At 49.5% G+C, this 21,105-nt stretch overlaps 1 protein-coding gene across 1 annotated transcript in view; it reads right to left on the bottom strand.

Annotated features, from left to right (window-relative positions):
• MED15 (mediator complex subunit 15) overlaps positions 1–20,253 on the bottom strand; it is a 70,962-nt gene extending 50,709 nt beyond the window's left edge. The window contains exon 1 of the mRNA XM_039242840.1: positions 20,112–20,253. Coding sequence (XP_039098771.1) covers positions 20,112–20,179 — 68 coding nt within the window. The 5' untranslated portion in view covers positions 20,180–20,253. The remainder of the gene's footprint in view (positions 1–20,111) is intronic.
• Positions 20,254–21,105: the final 852 nt, after the last annotated feature.

The following is a 21,105-nucleotide window of genomic DNA, read 5'->3' as shown; positions in this document are numbered from 1 at the left end:
AAACATCCACCGAAAGGATTGGGCAGCTGTGGAGCCAAGGAGGAAGGCCACTCTTCAGCTGGGAGCCAGGGCTCTGCGAGGCAGCACCAGGCCCATGTCACGTATGTGTCCTTCCCACTGCTGCACACAACACCTGCCCAAACAGGCCCTGCATGTTTGTTGGCTGAAGAGTGAAGAGGCGCCCTGAGCACTATTCTCAGTTCTGCAAACCATATTTTTTAAAATGTTTTTGCTCCTGTTTCTAGTCTGCAGATCACACTCCACAGAATACAAGATGAGGCGAAAGAGAAACCAGGCAGTTCTGCTCTCTGTTACCCCCCCCCACATTTTCCCCCAAGGAGGCCCTGTCCTTTCCTTTTCAGCCAGCTCAGCATCTTGCCATCCATTATCTGCTCCTAGCTGCACAAGGAACAGCTTCTCATCAGGGCTTCAGGGTGGTGTCCCTTCCTCTTTGTGTACCAAAGACCAACGTGCTCGCTGCATGAGGCTGTCGTGGGCCTCAGCCCCACGATTCAGGGCAGCCGCCCACAGATGCAGAACCAGCTGCTCTCCAAAGCCCCCTGTGCTCTATCCCCACGATTCCTACAGAAGCAGCTGGACCTGGATGGCCACTCCTCAGCCTCTGTCTCCAGAAAACATAACCCTTCCAGCAACTGTCACTAAACAAAGGCAAACTAGCTCACAAGAAAACAGACCTAAAGACAGAGTGGTGGTTACAGGCTCAGAGAAACAACTTAGAAGAACAAACAAGTCCTGGGGAGCTCCACCCACACGAGCTGAGGTCAGTGCTGGGAAGCCAAGGGCCTGCCCAGCTGGGGGAGGTCAGGGAGCAAAACCATGGCCAGCTCACAAGGTAGACACTGATCAGTGGTCCTGCTACAGTTCCAGTACCAAGGCAGCCATTCCTGACCCTGAGGCTGCCAGGAAGGCGGCAGCACTCTAAAAGAGGGGCCTGTCTGGTGGCCACTGCCTGGGTGTGCCCAGACCTCTGAGATAGATGGAGGACTGACGGCTCAGAAGCAAGCAGTTCCCTGTTTCAAGCTGGGCTCCACAGCTCCCCTGGTATATCTTCCTCCTGGCTGCCATGGCTACACCAGTCTGCCTGGTCAGGGTTCAACTGGTATCTGGTTTAGACCAGAGTTTCCTGGGGGAGGACCTGATCCACCCCACAGACCCTGCGAACTCCCCTACCAGGAGGTCAGAGGAGGCACTTCCTGTCTAGACCCTGCCTGAGCAGAGGGCATCGACACACCGGAAAAAAAAAATCCCTGTAACCTCAGCTCTATGTCCAACAATTGCCCACACTGGAAACCTGGGAACTCCCTCTTCACTTACTAATTCTGACTTCTGTTCCTTAAAGTTCAAGTCCTCACCTCATCTCTCACTGTACCTCTGGTGGTCCTACCTGATGGGCTTCAGTCTCCAGGTCATACCCCCACCACCTCTGCCAGCTCCCCAAGCCACATGACTGCCAATGAGAGTGGGAAGTGAGCCAGGTTCTGTCCCCATCTGCCTCAAGGGCCCCTCATTCCTTATCAGCAAAGGAGACAGCTGTGGAGCCCACTCCTACCCCCCTCCCAGAGCCCTGCTACCAAGTATGCTGCCAATCATCCCACCAGCCCGGACTGTTGGGCCCTCTGACCGTGTTCCTACCCAGGCACCCCCACTCTCTGCCTCAGAGAAACCTCATGGTCACCCTGGACACACCCATGGCACCTCCTATGGGAACTGTCAGCTCCCTGTCAGTCAGCCCTGCTGTCCTATCAACCCTTAGAGAGCAGAGATTGGTATGCAGCAGGCAGTAATCAGTACCAAATAATTGCCTATTTTTAACACAAGGAGTGGTAATGCCACGCATTTGGACAGGTATAATATACAGAATCGAGAATCAGTGTGGCAGGTACAGGGGAAATCAAGGCTGGAACAAGCACGTCCAGGCAGCAGCGGCCAGGGTGACAGGAAGCTGTGTGCCAGGATGGGCAGAAGTGCTGGGCACCAGGCCTGCAGGAAGCAGACAGGAAGAAGGGCCTGAGCTCCAGAATCACCCAGACCTCATGCAGAATGGGGCTCAAATTCCAACCTGGCCACTGGCCAACTCTGGGTCTTGGGAGAGGTGCTCCACCCCCCCTGCCACATGCTCCTCATAAAGAAGCTCTCTGAAAAGGGCTGTGGCTAGAATGAAGGGAGGTGCACAGAAGAGTCAGGGTGTGAGGACAGGCCCAGCCTTGGCCCAGCCTGCACAGCTCCTGTCCTGCATCCGGCCTGCTCTGCCACTTCACCTTTTTCCTGTCCCCAAACTGGGAAAGTCAATTTGTCAAATGGAGTCAGTTCCTATTCTTTATAATATAAATCAATGCAGGATAAGGCCAAAAAAACTAGCACCCTGTGTCCTGGGAAGGTATGCGTGGATGTAAGCTCCAAGTGTGCTAATGCTCAGCCTGGCCCTTGCCACTCCACCTCCCAGCTGGAGACCCTGGATACGGCATCTGGATACTGAGAGACAGTGTATCCTCACCTCGCAGGGCTGGTCTGAGAATTATAGTAGTTAGTGATGTCAGGCACTTGGCACACAGGAAGCACCAGGGTGTGTTCCAGAAATCAGTCAGAGAACAGTCTGCCTAACTGCGCAGTGAGACTGCATCCCAAAATACCTCCAACGTTTGATGATGCTGGTGTCGCTCCCTTCCTAGCAGATGACAGCAGTCTCCCTCAGGCAGAGCTGCTCTCCCACTGAAGCTGAGCCACCTGGAAGTGTGCCCCAGCGGGTTGCACACTTCTCAGGAAGGGACTGTGCGCGGGTATGCTGATGAGAAACATTAAATGGTCTTCACTGCCCTCCAGCTGCCTGCCCTTCCCATCGTGCTCCATTCCAAAGGGCCCTGGTTCACACCCAAGGGTCTTTCCATCTCTCCTGACAGCACCCCTCTACAATGCCACACGCTTCTCCAGGCTCAACCACCTCTTCCACTGCCGAATGTGTGCTCACATTCACAGAAGAGCGAGCCCGTCTAGTCTCCTGCTGCTGTCTAAAGCAGGAAGGTTCTTTCCTCTCTGGGTCACAGACTCACCCTCCTAGCGTCAGGTGGACAGGAAGCCCATCCATCTGTGTGAGGTTTCTGTTCTGCCCTGAGGAAACCTCTCCTCATTTGAGAACCACACAACCATCAAGCAACTGACCTCTCACAGGGCAGGAGTTTTGCCAGCCCTGCCTCTCCCCACCCTACAAGAGAAGCCTCCAGATGAAGTGGCACCTGCATGTGCAAAGAGTCTTGTTCACCTAACTCGGACCTTGCACTTTACATGGATGGCCCTTCACCCTGTATGTTTAAAGGTGCCAATCTTATGAGGTTCCAAATGATAACAGGAGATACTTATATAACAGGGGGATGAGGAAGGATTTCCTAACACACCTAACACACACATCAAAAGCAGACACCATACAGGCAAAAAGATTTTGCCAAGTTAAAAAAGACTCCTACCACAATTTTACCAACCAACTACCAAAGAGATAAGGACAAGGTGCCCCTGATACTCCAGACCCTGGGCACCTCAAGCCCACCCCTGATACCAGAGAGGCAAGGCTCTGGCAGCCCTGCTTCCCTAGCAGGTGCTCAGGGTAGTGGCCACCCCACCCTCACCCCATGCCTGTGCAGTTGCCCTGTACATGGCGGGGGTGGGGGTGGGGGGTGGAGAGCTCCCAGCACTTGTGGCACAGCCCAGGAATGCTCTATGTTTGTTCAAGCAGAGCTCAGGCCAGCACAAGAGAGCACTGTCCCACCCTCTCTAAATGCCACCTGGGTTTAAGCACTGCCCACGGTTGAGGCCTATCCCAGAGCTTCTGCCCTGCCCCAGAGCCAAGGAATCCTATGAGCCCGTCCCTAGGAGAAGGGCTAGGAAGTGAAGACAGACCAGAAGGAAAGCAAATCACTACACTGGCCCCGAGCAGCAAACACAGCTTTGACTTAAATTAAGCTAGCTGAAGCTGCAGCACAAATAAATATGTTCCCTGCAACAATTTCATTTAAAAATAAAATTAAATATGAACCTTCAGGGTGGCATAAGGAACTGAACCCGCACCTCTAATTTTGTTCCATCTCAAAACCTCACTAAAAACTACCAAAAAGGGGGGATTTTGTTTTTCTTTAACACAAACTCACAAAGCCAGGAAGGACAGGAGTAATGGCCCCAACAACAGGATTTTAGAATCCAGAAAGCTGATGGTCCGGTGGTGATAGACATGGCAAGCTAAGAAAACAGAGTCCTAAGTAAGTGACAGTGAGGAGGGCTGAGGGCCAACCCACTGACGGCCCCAGATCTTGGCAAAGCTCAGGACAGGGCATGCCAGGCACTCAGGAACCAAGGGTAAATGGAAAGACTCCTGGGTGAAAGCCTTCCTCGCATCCCCCTCTACTTCACACTGCTGGGTAACCATTCCCACACCAGCAGATACCAGAGATTTATTCTCTGGAAAAGCATGAAATGGGAGTCACTGGACTGGGAGGGGGGTCAACCCACCTAGGTGAGAAGACAAGGGGAAGATAATGAAAAAAGTGGACTATGTGGCCACTGAGTGTCTAGATCAACAATAACTGCTGAGACCCACTTGCCTACCCGTGGGCCTCCTCCAGTGTAGTGCCCAGGCCTTCACCCTACAGCCCAGTGTTTGGAAGACCATATTCTGGAGGAAAGACACATAGCCTGAAGCTACATGAACCTCTGGGGAAGCTGCCAGTGGACAAGCCCCTCATGCTAAGAGCACCCACCTGCCTTCCTAGGCCCCTCTCCTCTTGAGGTGAGCAGCCAACCAAGGGCTCCCAGACACCCTTACCTGGCAGATGAAGACCCCATGAGAAAAAAAAAGGCAAGAAACTATATTATCCAAAGAGATAAGACATTGCATCCATTTAACAAGAACAGGATTCTACACAAGAAGTCAGATTACAAGAGAAGAGAAGAGAACAAGTCAGATTACAAGAGAAGAGAAGAGCAGAGCAGAGAAGCTCTTAGAATTAAAAGCATGTTAGCAATCAAAGGTCAGAGACAAAATTGAAGAAATCTCCCAGAGAGTGCAGTAAAAGGACAGCAATATGGACACAGAAGATAAAAGATAAATTAGAAGAGGACCAAAGGGCCAACATTCAGACACAGGGGGGCAGGGGGAACACAGGGAGCGGAAGCAACATGGCTCCCCGTGACATGACTAGGAGGAACCTTCCCTGAAGCGCCGGACAGGAGTTCTGGCAAGTTGCCTCAAAGCTCACGGGGAGAAGTGCTGGCTCCGCACAAGCAGCAGCACCAGAAATAAGAAAACAGCGGGATGCACTTCTCAATCCTTGCGTTAGTATTTCCGAACTAGAAGCCCATGTGCACCCAAATGGACATGGCCTCCAGAAACTGAGTTCTTTCTCTAGAAGCTAGTGGAATGTGGGAGTGAACCAAAAAGAACACAACACAGGATACAGGAAACAAGAAACCCAACAGTGGAGCCACACAGCTCAAGAGACTAGCATTGCCTCTGGCCTGTGCCCATAAGAGCTCCAGAGGAAGGTCGAGGGAAAAAGCCAGAGCTGACAGACACCCTGGCAGCACTGAGTGCAGGGATGACGGTACCAAGAGGTGACTGCAAGATACAGGAAAAGTCAGCCACAGGTACACAGAAAATTAGGCACATTTTTAAAAAGGCACTTTTATTCTGGGGAAAAAAACAGAATCATCACAGTATATTACAATGGTCACCTGTAGAATACCATTTGTGCAGGCATAAAACAGAAGTATTCCCTACGGATTTACCCAGAAGGTAAAATACTCGCAGAATGAGGGAGAAGCACAGATAACGGCTGTATAAAAGGAGCTACAGAGAAAGGCAATAGATAATTCATGAAACTCATAAACGTGATGACCTGAGACAGCAGCACATGCACATTACACCGAATCACGGGCACGCCAGAAAGAAGAGCCGAGTCACAGGGAGGACTCAGTGAGCGGGGGACACACCAGTTTGTCTTGTACCACTCCTTGACTTTTAAAACCTAATGTGCATATATTACTTTGATAAAATAAGAACCCAACGTTCAATGACAAAATCCACATAAAGAGTGTGCCACAGACTCTGTCACAAAGAAATACTTAGTGAACATCAGCTGTTAATAAGGGTCTCTTAGAGGTGGCTGGTTGACTTTGTGGGTACAGTATGCAACTCTTAACTCTTGAGTTCAAGCTCCATGTGGGGCATTAGAGATTACTTTAAAAAAAGGGGGGGTCTCCACCTTTCTTTTTATTATTATTATTTATTTATTTTGAGAGAGAGCATGAGCGCTCAGGAGGGGCAGAGAGAGAGAATCTCTAGCAGACTCTGTCCTGACACTGTAATGACATGGGGCTTGAACCCACGAACCGTGAGATCATGACCTGAGCTGAAAATCAACACTTAATGGACTGAGCCACCCAGGCGTCCCCCCTTCACCTTTCTAATCCTTCCAGACTCAGGCAACATGGAGATACGATGCTCACACTTCATTGGTGATTTTGACCCCAGGAGCATCCCAAAAAGCCTACCACACATTCCACAGATAGCAGCCCCTTGGTCAGAAAAGTCCTGAGCAAAGCAGTCCCCTGTAACCCCCCATCCAGCTGGAAAAGCCCCTTCCTGTCCACGCCCCCCACTCCCCACCCCAACACACACATCACAGCACAGGATTATTCAGTTGGGTCTTCCGACCTTCACCAAGTCCTTAGAAAGCTCCAGAGCGGCCTCCTGTGCCTCTCTTGGTCTCCTCTCCTCTCAGTTCGGCGGCAGTGGCTTACTGCCCCAGTGCCCCAGGTGGTTTCATCTAGGAGGCAGGAAATGACTAGACACCAATTGTTCAATAGCCAACAGTAACCAATGCAAACACCAGGCCTCAACAGGGAGTGGGCCTTCTTGACCTCACAGGTAGCCGTTGGCATGTTTGCCAAACCATATCCCAGGCTGCAACTGCTTCCTTCTCTTTGTTGGCACCCTTCTGCATTCCAGTTCTCTGACTTTTTGAAGACATATATATAAAGTGTTTTCTAACTAGATAAAAATCCGTATTTCAGAATTTAGCCAGCCACCTACATGTAGGAAAGAATATTTTAGTCTTGCAGAAAGAAATTTCTTAATCATACAAACACAAGAGACTGAAAGCACTTTCTTTTCACATTCTTCTTGGTTTGTTTGATCAAGCTCTCCAAATCCTGCCCTCAAGATTTCTCAATCCCCAACAAACTAGATCAACGTTAAAACTACTCCTAAACAGAATACCATTGCCCTGAAAAGAGCATGTTGTTATTTGAGCTAGTTCAGAAGACTAACAAGCTGTGTCATTTACTCCAATCTGCTGGTTTGGCCTCAATAGGTCCAGAAGAGGCCTCGAGATCCCTGTTTAGGCACTGGCCTCTGGGCTCAGGCCTGCAATCACACCAGCTCCCCCAGTTCTAGCCCCCAGCACATCGTGCTGAGGATGCTCTCTGCCAAGCCAATAATTTATTAAAATATTTATCTCACGTGATTTTGTGGCATTTGGAGAGAAAAGCCCTAACTTCTATAGATTTGCACTCAAGGACTGGCAGTTGAAATCATATGCTGTCTGGAATGTGACTGAAAATGTTCCAGGAGTGGTTGGAGAGGGATGGGTGAAACTGGCCATATGTTGCTAACTCTCCAAGTACCTGAGAGACCATTCTTCTATCTCTACTTCTACAAATATTTGGTAAAGGCCATAATGGAACTTTTAACAAGATAGTAAATAAAAAGCTCGTGTCAAGCATGCGGAATGACTGTGCAGAGGAGCTTGGAGAAGGCTTACTCTCAAGAGTGCCCCACTGTGAGGCTGTCTTGGCCGTCACACAGGGAGTAACCATGCACTCTGAGTCACCCTGGCTGCAGGGTCCCCCTCGGCCTGGGGAAGCGTGGGCCTCTGGAAGGCAGCAACCAACAAAAGTCTTAAGAAATCTGCTCCCACACCAGAGGTCAGTCCAGTTCCTCACAGCCCAACCACAGGAAGCGTCTCATTGGCCAGAAGCTTTGCTGTGTCCATGCCTCATATAAACCAGGGCCATAGGCACACAGGTCCCAGCCAGAGTCACCCCCAGGAAATGAACACAATCTGAGCTGTGAAAAAGCCAAAACTCAAACTGAACTCAAGAGTTCTCAAGCATAAATTAAAAAAAAAAAAAAAAATTTAAAAAGAGTTCAAGTATAAAAAAATACAGATATATTAAAAAAAACACAGATATATAAAAAATACAGATACATAAACAAACAACAGGTGTATGTATCTACATATTTAAAATACATACATATCAAGTTATATACCCACAGAAGCAGGACTGTAGGGAAAAAATTAAATTGTCATCAATAGCCATCTCTGGGCAGAAAGAGTATGAAAAACATCTTCCTGTTTTGAAATCCTCTACAATGTTATCTGAAAGGGAATTAAGCACTGCACCCATCAGTCCTAAACACAATGACCAAGACAGGAGAGAGGGGCAGGCCCAAGCTGCTGGGACCTGCTTCCATGCCCACACCGCCTCACCCCAGTCTCTCTGCACATCTGTTCTGCGGCCAAGAAGGCCTCACAGTGGGGCACTCTTGAGAGTAAGCCTTCTCCAAGCTCCAGCCTCCACCAGCGCCTTCTGCTCAGCCTCCTCTGCCACCTCTGCCCACTTTGCTCCTGCGGCTAACTGCTCTTCCAAGTTTGTTCCTTGCATCACCCACTGGCTGCTGGGCTCTCTCCCTGGAAGGGTTGACATACCACACACTCCACATGCCATAACCTTGAATTTTTAAAAATTTTTTAAATGTTATTTTTTATTTATTTCTGAGAGAGAGAGAGACAGCATGAGCAGGTGAAGGTCAGAGAGAGAGAGGGAGACACAGAATCTGAAACAGGCTCCAGGCTCTGAGCCGGCAGCCAGCACAGAGCCCAAGGCGGGGCCCAAACCCACGAACCGTGAGATCGTGACCTGAGCTGAAGTCGGACGCTTAACCGCCCAAATTTTTTAAATTTTTTTAAATGTTTATTTATTTTTGAGGAGGGGGCAGGGGAGGGGCAGAGAGAGAGACAGACAGACAGGCAGACATAGAATCCAAAGCAGGCTCTAGGCTCTGAGCTGTCAGCAGAGCCTGATGCGGGGCTCAAACCCATGAATCAAGAGATTATGATCTGAGCCGAAGTCAGACACTTAACCAACTGGGCCACCCAGACGTCCCTACACACCATCACCTTGTACCTCATCTGTCAGAAGCAGCACAGAACCAGGGCCCATCTCCCTCAGGGGTGCATATTTCTGTCTCTCTCCTCTCCTTCCTCCTGCATGTACACACAGTCACCGAATTCCAAAGCTTTTTTACAGAGGCTCTCTCTCTCCTAAATCATCCTCTCCATTGCCACTGTCGCGGCACCCAGTGGGTCTCAAATTTGAGTGTGTGTTCAAAATCGACAAGGGTGCTTGTTATAAAGGCAGATTCCTTGACAATGCCAGATGTTGATAAGGATGTCTGACAAGGGGAACACCGCGCATGGCTGGTGGGAAAGTAAATGGATATGTATCACCTGGAAAACTGTCTGGCAGACTGCACCCCAAGGCCCATCAAGTGTATAAAAGAACAGAAAAGTGATCTGGGGTAGAGTCGCGCAATGGATGACACACTGCATAAGTAACAACGGCCACCTAGAAGGATGATCACCCATCACAGACATGCTACTGAGTGAAAGAAGCTGCTGAGTGAAAGAAGCCAGACACAGTGTGACTCCAATGACAGGGAAGTTTAGGAACAAATGTCTCCCTGGCCTGGGAAGCCAGAAGAGTGGGGGCACATTGGCTGAAGCACAGCGGGGAGCCTGCTGAGGGCTGGGCCTATTCCAGAGGCAGGCCTGGGCTGTGGCTAAGGGGGCGTTTACACATGTGAACATTCATCTGGTGGCGTCATGCTGAAGATGTGTCCTTCTGTCATTCACTGAAGTAGGTTTGTTATACTTCAATATAGAGGCACCATTTGAGACAACCACAGCTCCTAAGCCCTGGCCCCATCCTGGGGTTGGACTGGATCGGCCTTGAGCCTGCGTTCCTACCTAGTACAGAGCACCTGGTGAGGTTTTGCTCTGCACTTTCACAGGCTTGAATCCCCCCGGCATGAATCAGAGCAGACCTGTAGCTTTTGAAGGGCCCAGTGTGATCCATGAGGGCTTCTCAGGGCAAATCTGGCGTTCTTTGTAACAGGCACTCTGTGCCAGTCAATAAAATGCCACCTCTGATGAGGATTGAGAGGGAGCTAGAAAGGGGGGAGAAGGCAGAAAAGAAGGACAAACCCCTGGGCGTGAGGAGAGGGAGGAGTTCTGGCCCAAGCCTCTTAGCCTGGATGTGTGCACCTGCCTGTCCCTCTCCTGTAGTGGATGTGAGTGGCTCAGCTCAAAGGCTGACCAGCAGCCGGGTCACTCCTATTCCTTACCCGCCCCTACCCCTCCAGCAGATTCCCAGGCAGGGAACTCAGAGAAGCCTGTGGGGCCAAGGGCAAAGAGGAAACAGGGTCCAGAAGGAGGAGGGAACAAGACAGAACTTGGCCGTTATTCACCAAGCATGAACACCAAGATGTGTGTAAATGAGAAAATGTGTAAATCTGAGGGAAGGGTGTACCCAAGCACCCTGTACCATCCTTACAACTCTGCACGTCTGAGACACTCTCAAAATAAAAAGCTCAAAGTAAGGAGAACAGGGACTTCAAGAGGTCAAATGTCTTCTCCAAAGACTCACTGCTCTAAGTAACAACTACTCAACCTCAAGATACTTAACTCATTCAATCAGTGATCTTTATTAACCCCCACCATGTTAGCAAGTGATTTGTTATTAAAATGGAAAAGATCATCTCCGTCACAACACAGTGTATTCTCTTTGTTCTCCAAGATTGTTTATCTGTTAAATAGAACCGTCTGGACTCCCCATCTTTAAATAAATGTCTCGATTTGAAAAAAAAAAAAAAAAGGCTCAGAATGTGAAGTGGTTCAATGTAGCACTGATGGAGAGAAAGCCCTGGAAGGCCATCAGAAGAGAAGCCAGCACTGCTTTCCACCATCCCACCTGTGGTTATTATGTACCTCTTATCTAAGCCAAGGCACCATGCCAGGAACTCAATGAGATGCAGAGGTATAAGACCAGATCCTACACTCAAGGAATTTATAACATTGTTGGCAAGGCAAAAAAACAATGATGAGTATAAAAACAGCAACAAAAAAAAAAAAAAAAAAAGTTAATCTGTTTAGTACATGCCAGGATGCCCCCGGTGCGGACCCTACAAACTCAAGAGGAAGTAAGAATTGCCCTGGGCTGAGCCATCAGGGCTCATGAGGAGGGGATGGGGCCAAGGTCAAACCTCTAATGGGGAAGAGAAAGAACAGAGAAGCATGAAACCAGAGGGCCTGGAACGGAGGAGGGAGCATCTGGCTGGGCCTCTCATATCAGCATGGAGGGAAAGCCATCTGGAAGGATAGTTTCAGATTGAAAGGAGAATGCGTCTTAGAACGGGTGGAAAGAAAATCATCTTAGGAAGGCTGTGGTGGCCCTCAGGGCCCAGGTGAGGGAGGACATCCACACTGAAGGTAGAGCCCATGTGACTTTCCACATTGTGGTAGCTATCTGTGACCATGGCTCCCTCTTCTTCACGTGCACCCAGGGCCCACCTCTTCTTCAAGAGACTTCTGACTACAAAAGGAATGTATGTTTATTGTTAATGAAAATACCTACAGACATATGTACTGAAAGTTACAAAGAAAACGAAAATTACTCAGATAACCAGCTAAGTGACGTCTATTTAACAAAACTCACTCTGGACCATATGTCCTGCTTGCTCATCTGTTCTTCTCAATATCAATGGGCTATGGAAATGACACGAGAGTGTCATTTTTTTTTTTTGAAGATTTTATTTTTTAGTAATCTATACATCCAAAGTGGGGCTCGAACTTACAACTCCAACCAAGATCAAGAGTCACATGTTCTACCAACTGAGCCAGCCAGGTGTCCTTGCCATGTCATTTTTTTCAATAAATGTTTATTCATTTTAGAGAAGGGAAAGAGAGAGAATGAGAAGGGGAGGGGCAGAGAGGGAGGCAGAGGATCCAAAGCAGCCTCTGCACTGACAGCTGAGAGCCCAAGGCAGAGCTCAAACTCACAAACTGTGAGATCATGACCTATGCTGAAGTTGGACACTCAACCAACTGAGCCACCCAGGGGCTCTGTCCCATGTCATTTTTTTAGAAGTAATTTCAATGTTTATTTTTGAGAGAGCACACGAGCACACAAGTAGGGGAAGGGGGGGGGCAGAAGATCCAAAGTGGGCTCTATGCTGACAGCAGAGGCTCGAACCCACAAACCACGAGATTATGACCTGACCCAAAGTCAACACTTAACTGAGCCACGCAGACACCCTCTCCCATGTCATTTAAAAAAATAATAATAATTTTTTAATGTTTATTTTTGAGAGAGAGAGCGCACAGAGAGAGAGACAGAGAGAACATGAACATGAGCAGGGGAGGGGCAGAGAGAGGGAGACACAGAATCCAAAGCAGGCTCCAGCCTCTGAGATGTCAGCACAGGGGCCTACACGGGCCTCAAACCCACAGGCAGTGAGATCATGACTTGAGCCGAAGTCGGAGCTTAACTGCCTGAGCCACTCAGGTGCCCTTCCCATGTCATTTTTTTTTTTTAATTTTTTTTTTAATGTTTTATTTATTTCTAGGAGAGAGAGAGAGACAGCGTGAGCAGGGGAGGGCCAGAGAGAGAGGGAGTCACAGACTGAAACAGGCTCCAGGCTCCGAGCTGGCAGTCAGCACAGAGCCCGTCGCGGGGCTCGAACCCACGAACCGCGAGATCATGACCTAAGCGAAAGTCGGACGCTTAACCGACTAAGCCACCCAGGCGCCTCATTCCCATGTCATTTTTAACAGCAGCACTGAACCTGCCAGCTCCAGCTCCCACAACAACCTGCTGGCTCATCTCCCTTGTCCCACTCCTGACATGATGTGGACGTGGGCATCCTCACTGCCAACAGGTTTTGAATACTCTCCTGCCGATAACCTTGGAGGAAATGCCTAAGGAAGAAGACATTTTAAGCTTACTGGAATAAACGGTATTGCCAAATGGCCTTCCAGAAAAATGGCCTCATTTATGTGCCTCCAGCAGCAGCTTGTGAGGAATGTCGGTTTGCCTGTCTTCCTGTTCATGGTGTTAACTTTCTCCAACTTGGGGCGCCTGGCTGGCTCAATGGGTAGAACATGTGACTCTTCATCTCAGGGTTTGGTTTGGTTTTTTAATCTATTTTTAAGAGAGAGTGCACTCAAGACAGGGTGGGGGTAGAGGGGGAGACAGAGAATCCTAAAGCAGGCTCCATGCTCAGGGCGGACCCCAACATGGGTCTCCATCCCACGATCTTGGAATCATGACCTGAGCCGAAATCAAGAGTTGATGTTCAACCGACTGAGCCACCCAGGTATCACTGATCTCAGGGTTGTTGGGTTTTTTTTTAATGTTTTTATTTATTTTTGAGAGAGAGAGAGAGAGAGAGAGACTGAATGTGAGCGGGGGCGGGGCAGAGACAGAGGGAGACAAAGAATCTGAAGCAGGCTTCAGGCTCTGAGCTGTCAGCACAGAGCCCGATGTGGGGCTTGAACTCATGAACCACAAGATCATGACCTAAGCCGAAATCAGACTCTTAACCAACTGAGCCATCCAGGTGCCCTGATCTCAGGGTTTTAAGTTAAAGCCCCGCATCAGGTATAGAGATCACTTAAAAATAAAATATTTATTTACTTAAAAATAAAATATTTATTTAAAAAAACAAAAGAAAAGACTTTTCTCCATCTCTGAGGTGAACACCCATGAGTTAGCCCACTACGTCCACGGAGCCTGAACAGGGCTGTGGTGGTGCTTGAGAATCTACACACCATTGCACTCTAGTGATGCAGGAATCACCTCTGATTCAGAAATACTCATGGTATTCCTGCCATGAGGGCTTCAGACTCAGGGAAACAAGCGTAAGCTGGTTACTCTTCATGGAGTGTGCACAGAGGGGCAAGGCAGCGGGTGGCCGGGTGGCCTGGAAGGGTGAGTAGAATGAGACTGCTGCTCATCCATGGGAGGGATGGGTCTCTCAGGCAGGGGAACAAACAGGATGCACAACAGCCAGGGCAAGAAAGAGCTGGGCTCATCTGAAGATCCACAGGCAGCCCAGTACAGTGGGCTACAGACCCTGGAGGAGGGAGTCAGGCTCAGAGTTGAACCCACAGGCTGGGGCGGGGGGGGGGGGGGACACACATGCACTCAAACATTCCAGGCATCAACCTAGTTGGCAGAGGGTGGAGTCCAGAAGTAAGAACTGACAGCTTGAAGCTGAATGCAGATACATGGATATAAGGTCTTTATACTACTTAGTTTCAGGATTTAAACTTTCCATTTTGAATTTTTAAAAATTCATTAGAATTCCTTTAAAAATGTGCCTTCTGGTATGGAACCAACATTACTGCCCTGAGGAATGCTTTAAAGGGTACTCCATTGCCCTGTATGACTGTGGCATGATCATGTGACCGCTGGGGAATGCCAAACACAGAGCCTGGGCTAACCACCCACCTTGTACAAATGGCGTTAAGAGTTGGTAGACTTTCTGGTCAGAATGGATGTTAAGGGCTTCAGGTGTGGCACGTGGGTAAGATTTCTTACAAAAGGAAGCTGGTGAGGCTGGGAGGCTGGCTACAGGCTGTGTGAAGGCCAAAGATCATCAGAGGCTTTCAATCAGAGGCTGGCCCTTCTGCCACTGTTTGGGCCCCACTGACTCACGGCGAGTTGCTGAAACGGATGCCCACTGGCACTCGGCTTAGGTTAACTTCCAGCTGCCATCTCCCCTCTATCCCCAATAAAGGCACGACCTCTCTTTCAAAGATCATAAGGCAGTTTGCCTCTCCTGTCCTGCTACGCTTCTGCAAATTTTATAATATGCAGAGCATAACTACGAGCAGCAGTGACTTCTCTACATCTCAGTTTCGTCGTCTTAAAAATGGGAGTAACAAGGCACTGAATGACTGCGCAAACATGAAGTCAGTGGGCTAACACAGGGCACCTCCCGCAGCGGGGGTTCATGTCAGCTGCTGTGTTGCTGCTGTTGAGGGAGTCCTGGACCCCTGAGCAGATGAGGGCTCACATCGCCTCAGGTCACTGCCACTCCTGATCTAGAAGCAGGAGGGCCAAGGGTCAGGACTCTTGAAGTCAACAGCTCCACAATCACTTCCTGATTGACGTCAGGGGCAGCAAGGCTTGAGGTGGTCAGACAGACAGGCCCCTGGTCTCAGGGAACGAACATTTTAGTGGTGGCTTATACACAGAAGCCTGAAAGCCAACCCAGTTGTCGACATACAACCAGGCTATGAAGAAAGCAGCAGGGCTCAGCAACCTCCCCACTGGAAAACAAAGGCCAGAAGTGCACCAGGAGGGCACAGGGCTGTTGGGAAGTCTGAATGTGATAAGCCACAGAAAAGGGTCACCCAAGACTCATTCACTTCTGCTTGGAGGATAAAACATAACCCACAGGCAGAATCCAGACATGCAAGTTTCAGGGCACTCCCCATCCTTCTTCCTAAGGCCTCTCCATGCCCTCAGAAGTTGCTATTCAGTTGTTCTTTGCTCCTTATGCTTTTGGGTTTTTCTGCTTTTTAAAAATATGTTTCTGGCTAAATAACACTCAACTTTCTCCTTATGGTCCAAGCAGAAAGCTCTCCATCTCCTAGGTCCCAACCTGGAGCTCAAATCTCCTTCGGGGACTGACCTGTCTGTCCTGAGTCTGCTCCATGCTCCCTAATGTCCTCCTGGCACTTGAGTAGAGCCCTGATACACGCTGCCCTTCCCCCACCCCTCAGGGTCTCCTCCCCTCTGCAATCTGTTCAACCCAACAGACATTTATTTATTTCACAACTATATGTGCAATATGCTGTACTGAGAGGTGGGAGGCATAAAAAGTCTCAATAAGATGGCAGAAAATTTTAAAAGAACTGGAAGAAGTGACTGACGAAGTCGTTTCATTCATTCACTGCTTACCCACTCCATGCCAGGCACAGTGCCAGCAACTATAGATACATACTTGTTTTCTGGGATCCTACAGACCAGACATACGGTCGACGCTAACCCAACAATTCCCCTGGAAACGCCCAAGGCCCACAAAGGCCAGCTTGAGAACTTCTCCTGGAGTGCTGTGGGGACAGAGGATGTTCAATGAAGAGATGACCCAAACTCACCAATAACATCACAACTACCCTCCCCACGAGCTCCTGTAAGTGTCATCAACTCCCATAACCAGGCTTGGGGGTTTCACCTTCACCTTCCAAGGCTCCTATTCCTGCAAGAGCCTAAGGAGGAGGCATCTTCTAGGGCTCAGGTGGAGGTCTTTTTATTTTCCCTTCACCTTCCCTGTGAGGCAGACTGGACTCCAGCTATTTTATAGGTAAAAGTGATGATCCAGAAACATTAAGTATCCTGCCCACGGTCACGCGATTAACAAATAGAGAAAGTGGGATTTCCAGAGCTTCACAATGCACACCTGCACAGGTAAAGAAGACCACTGTAGTAGGAAAGGGTGGCACACACAGCCTTGAGGAAAACACTCTTGCACATTTCAACAAGTGTTTTACATGCCAGGTGCCATGTTTCATAGGACTGGGGTTCCAGGGGAAACTACAAGGGACTGAGAGCCAACATACCAGAGGGGTCACCCACTTTAGGCACAGTAAGCAGGGAAGAACCTGGAGTACTTGGTATTTAAGCAGACATCTAAAGGAAAGGAAGAGAAACTGGTCATAAGTGCGGGGGGAAGTCTACCCATTGTCGAATATCCTAAATGCTTGGTAATAACTTGTTTAAAAGGAGAAGGAAAAAAAACCACAACTTGGAATGTTCAAGAAGCTGAAAAGACCAGAAAGAATGGAGCAAGCTGGGGGGAAAGAGGGGCGTGGTGAGAAGAGGTGGCCAGGCCAGGCCATGGTGAGGGGCTGGGAGTCTGGGCCATCTGGAGTCTTATTCTAATGCTAAAAGAAGTCACAGACAGGTTTTCAGCAGGGCAGCAGAGAGCAAGGGGAGGCAGCAAGCAGTCCGGGATGGGCCCAGATGAGGTAGAGGCGGTAGAGGGCTAAGAGGAGGCTATACTAGAGAGTCCCTGCAAGGGCTCTCCTAACCAGCCCCAAGTCAAAACTGCTTGTTCTCATGATGGCCAAGAGACCAGATTACTGGGCGTGTGATCTGAACCATTGTTCTCTTAGTAGATACTTAAGAGCAAGGCGGAGACAGCGAACCAGCTATCAGCTGCTTCTCCCTCTGCTGCAACTCCCGTTTTCACTATGCTTTCTTTACTCCCTTGCTCATCTATAAACTACTTGGGTTCAAAACATTTCCCAAGATACCCACCTTCAACCAACAGCATAAACACCAGAGGAAGTTAGAATTAACCCTGGGAACAAAACAAATCAAGGCCCCAAGAATCATGATTTTCAAAGTGAACCATGGAGATAAAACAGACAAATCTGCAAACTGAGAACACCGCATCATGTTAGGCAGACAACCTCTGAAACTGCTCATCCTAGCAATGGTAGCAGAAGGGCTCCCCAAAGATGTCCAGGGGAACCCATGAACACGCTACGCTATATTTACAGAGATAATTAAAGTTATACACTTTAAAATAGGAACATCATCCTGGATTATGAGAGGACCCAATCTAATCTGAGTCTTTATTAGAGAATTTTCTTGGCTGAAGTCAGAAATATGCAGTAGAAAAACCCACACCTAATGAAGAGGGCCAACATAGAAAGTGTGAGACTGAATACAGGCCCCTTTCAGGAACAAAGACTGACCACTGGATAATAAATAGTAGGGTACAAGAACACCTCAGTCCTACAACTGCATAGACTGAATCTGACCAACAATCTGAATGAGCCTGAAAGCAAATTCTACTGCAGAGCCTCTGGGGAAAAAATGCACACCTAGCCAATGTCTTGATTTCAGCTCTGAAGACTCAGCTGAGACCGCCCAGACTTTGGATCTACGGAAACTGCCAGGTGATCAATTTGTGTTGTTTTAAGTCACTATATTTGTGGTATTTTGTTACGGCAACAAGAGAAAAACTAATGCTCAAGCAGCTATCTGGCAAAAAAAAAAAAAAAAATCCAGCTTCCCTAGAAGCAGAAGGAAGTTGAATTATGAAGTATACAGTCAGTCCTTGACACCCAAAGACTCTTCAATTGCCCTCCCTGACCTCTGACTCTCCCCGACCCTCCCCAATTTCCTTTGATGGCAACTCCTTCTGGTTCTTTGATCTCCCCAAAGAGAAATCACTGCCCTGGGGGCTTTTCTTGCAGGAGCTCTGAAGTGGACCATCCATCAAGATTTCATCTATAGACAATTCCAGGGCATCAAAAAAAAAAAAAAAATACCCAAAAAACAAAAACCACACTGTTCATGGATTCTGCAATATCTGCAGAATTGTCCCCAGACTATTCCATGGCAGTGCCCAGCCACTAACTCTACAGTCTCTACGTCTTCCACTGTACTAAGAGGCTTCCCAACATTCCATCCCACTTCCTTCCTTCCACGCTGCTGCACTCCACCCCCTCCATCCAATTAGTCATCAAGGACTGTCTCTGCTTGCTCTCCCCTTTCTCTGGAATGGTCTTCCTCCTTCAGTTTCCACCACTGTCTGCTGCAGACCTTTATAATCTCCTGCCAACCAGGTCATTCCACAACCATTTTATGGAGCAGTGTGACAGGCAGTGATCTAGCAGTAAGAATACAGGGATGAAAAACGACAGATCCCCAAACCCCAAGAGTTCAAAACTCATAACAGCCTAACTGGCCTCTCACTCTCTCTCTCTCCTCTGTTCTTGATCCATCTCCAGGGACTAAGGGAATCTTCCCAACTCTGGCATTTTACTCCCTCAAAGCAGGCCACATGCCAAATACAGGCTCAACTCCTTGGCACAGCACTCCCACCACTAACATGTCAGCACCTGCTCACCCTCATTCCTTTACCATCTCCTGAACCTCCTTACTCCTGAAACCCCAGAACTCAGCCTAAAGCAATGTCCTCCATGCAGCGAGCATTCACACTTCTCCACTACTCAGCCTGGAATGGTGGCCTTTCACACTCCTACTAGTCTTTTTAGTGCTCAATTTTATTCGTCACCTACTCCACAGACTCTTGGTCTGCTCAAGCAAACGGACAATCCTTCCCAGAGGAAAGACTGCACTGTAACTACTCCTTTGTGGTAGTCCGTTCCCTGGGGGCAGGGGCTGTCTCAGGCAAATTTGTGGCTATCACCACACCAGTAAGCTCAATAAAAGACTGCTAAATGAAACAAGTAGCCGGTGGTGAAGCCTAGGGCGCACTGGCAGCCCCAGCAGAGAGGGGTTCAGCAGTGAAACTGTAGGGACGAGGTATTAACTCCAGCTCTTCATTCCGTCCTCCCAACCGAAGGTCGCTTCCTGACAGCCTCTTCCTGCCACTCCTCGAGAAATCCACACTGGGGGCGGGGGAGGCAGGTTCCCCGTAGCTTCTCCATCCCCCACCGCCCTCAGCCCCAAGCATCTAGCTTCCCTACCTCATCTTCCATCCACCTTGCTCCAAATTCTTTCTCTCATTTTGATGCGCTTTTCTTAAAGAGGAATCACAAACCACCCAGATCTGCTAAAGCCACCACGGGCTGCCCCTTTCCTTTTTCGAACTCAGTGTGATTCAAAGCAGGGGAAAGTCTGCAACCAAAGCACACAAATGACGAATGAGAAAGCTCAGGATGATGACTCATAAACCAGGGCTCGCTGGTTTGCAGAGTTCGGCCCCAGGAAAGCTAACGAACAATCCGTATGAGCCAAGAACGGAAGGGACAGCGCTCCGCAGCGCCCCGTAACTCACGCGAGTCCCTGGCGCCTTCGGCCTCCCGGCACCCCCAGGCCCCCACGGGTCCGGTCGCCCTAGGTCTCCCGCGGGTCCGGCCCGGCCTCGCCCTCCGGGCGCGGGAGGTCTGAAGGGGAAAGGTCCAGGGATCTCGCCCTCTAGACCGGCCCCTACTCACATTTGACTGACCAACTTCTGCCGGAAGGCGGTGCTCCGCCAGTCGGTCTCCTGCCCTGAAACGTCCATGCCGGTCCCTCCGCTCCCACCTCCCGCGTCCCGCTCTGCCGCCTCCGCCGCCTCTACCGCTGCGCCAGGCCCAAACCCGGAAGCCGTCGGAGGCGCCTCCGCCGCGCCGGAAGCCGAACGGGAGTTGTGGGAAATGGAGTCGCGCGCGGGGACCTGTGGGAAATGGAGTTTCCAGACCGCGCCGGGCAACTTCTCGGCGCCCTTCCTCTCCCGCGTACCCCAAATCAGTGGTCACTCTCCCAGCGCGGATGTCGCGCGGGACGGTGATCCCACATGCTCTGGGCTGAGGAGAGTGGGTGTGCGGGAGCCATGGCTGCATAGTCCTCCTGATACTGCCCTTAGCTGGCCCACGCTGGCCACCTGCCTTTCTTGCGACCCTACTGCGTGCTAGTCTCACCAAATCAACAAGATCAGCACCCTGAGGCAGAGCTGGTAGCAGTCTACAGGAGATGCTATGAAAAGATTGTTTATTTGTCAAATCTTTATTAGCGCTTACTGTGAACCGAGTACTATGCCGACATGATCCAGGTTCTGCTTTCCTGCCACTGCCTTACAGCGCCACGTGCAAAGCGTGACCAGATAGAATTACGCTACTGCTTCTCTTTGTTAGACTTTCGGAATCTCATATCACGCTGTGTTTTGTAAGGGGTGGAGATGTAAGGAGGCTAAACTAAACCACATTCATTAAATTTTAGATACGGGCAATCTTGCTTGGCCCAAGAGCCACGTCCTGGTCACGGAGAACACAAGCCCAGATCCTCACCGGACCAGGATAGCACACAGGCCAGATAGCACACAGACTTGTTGGATGGAGGCAAGTGAGCTGGAAGTAGGATGCAAGGGGGTGACAGGGCCTGAGGATACCTTTAGAAGGATAAAAGTTCTGCTGGATAGGATCTGTATGGCCCTTGTCTGTGCCAAAGGGA

Source organism: Hyaena hyaena, unplaced genomic scaffold (assembly GCF_003009895.1).
Source record: "Hyaena hyaena isolate Hyena2069 unplaced genomic scaffold, ASM300989v1 scaffold_219, whole genome shotgun sequence".
NCBI lineage: Eukaryota > Metazoa > Chordata > Mammalia > Carnivora > Hyaenidae > Hyaena > Hyaena hyaena.
The sequence above is the reverse complement of the archived record's forward strand: the minus strand, read 5'-3'. Positions and strand labels throughout refer to the sequence as shown.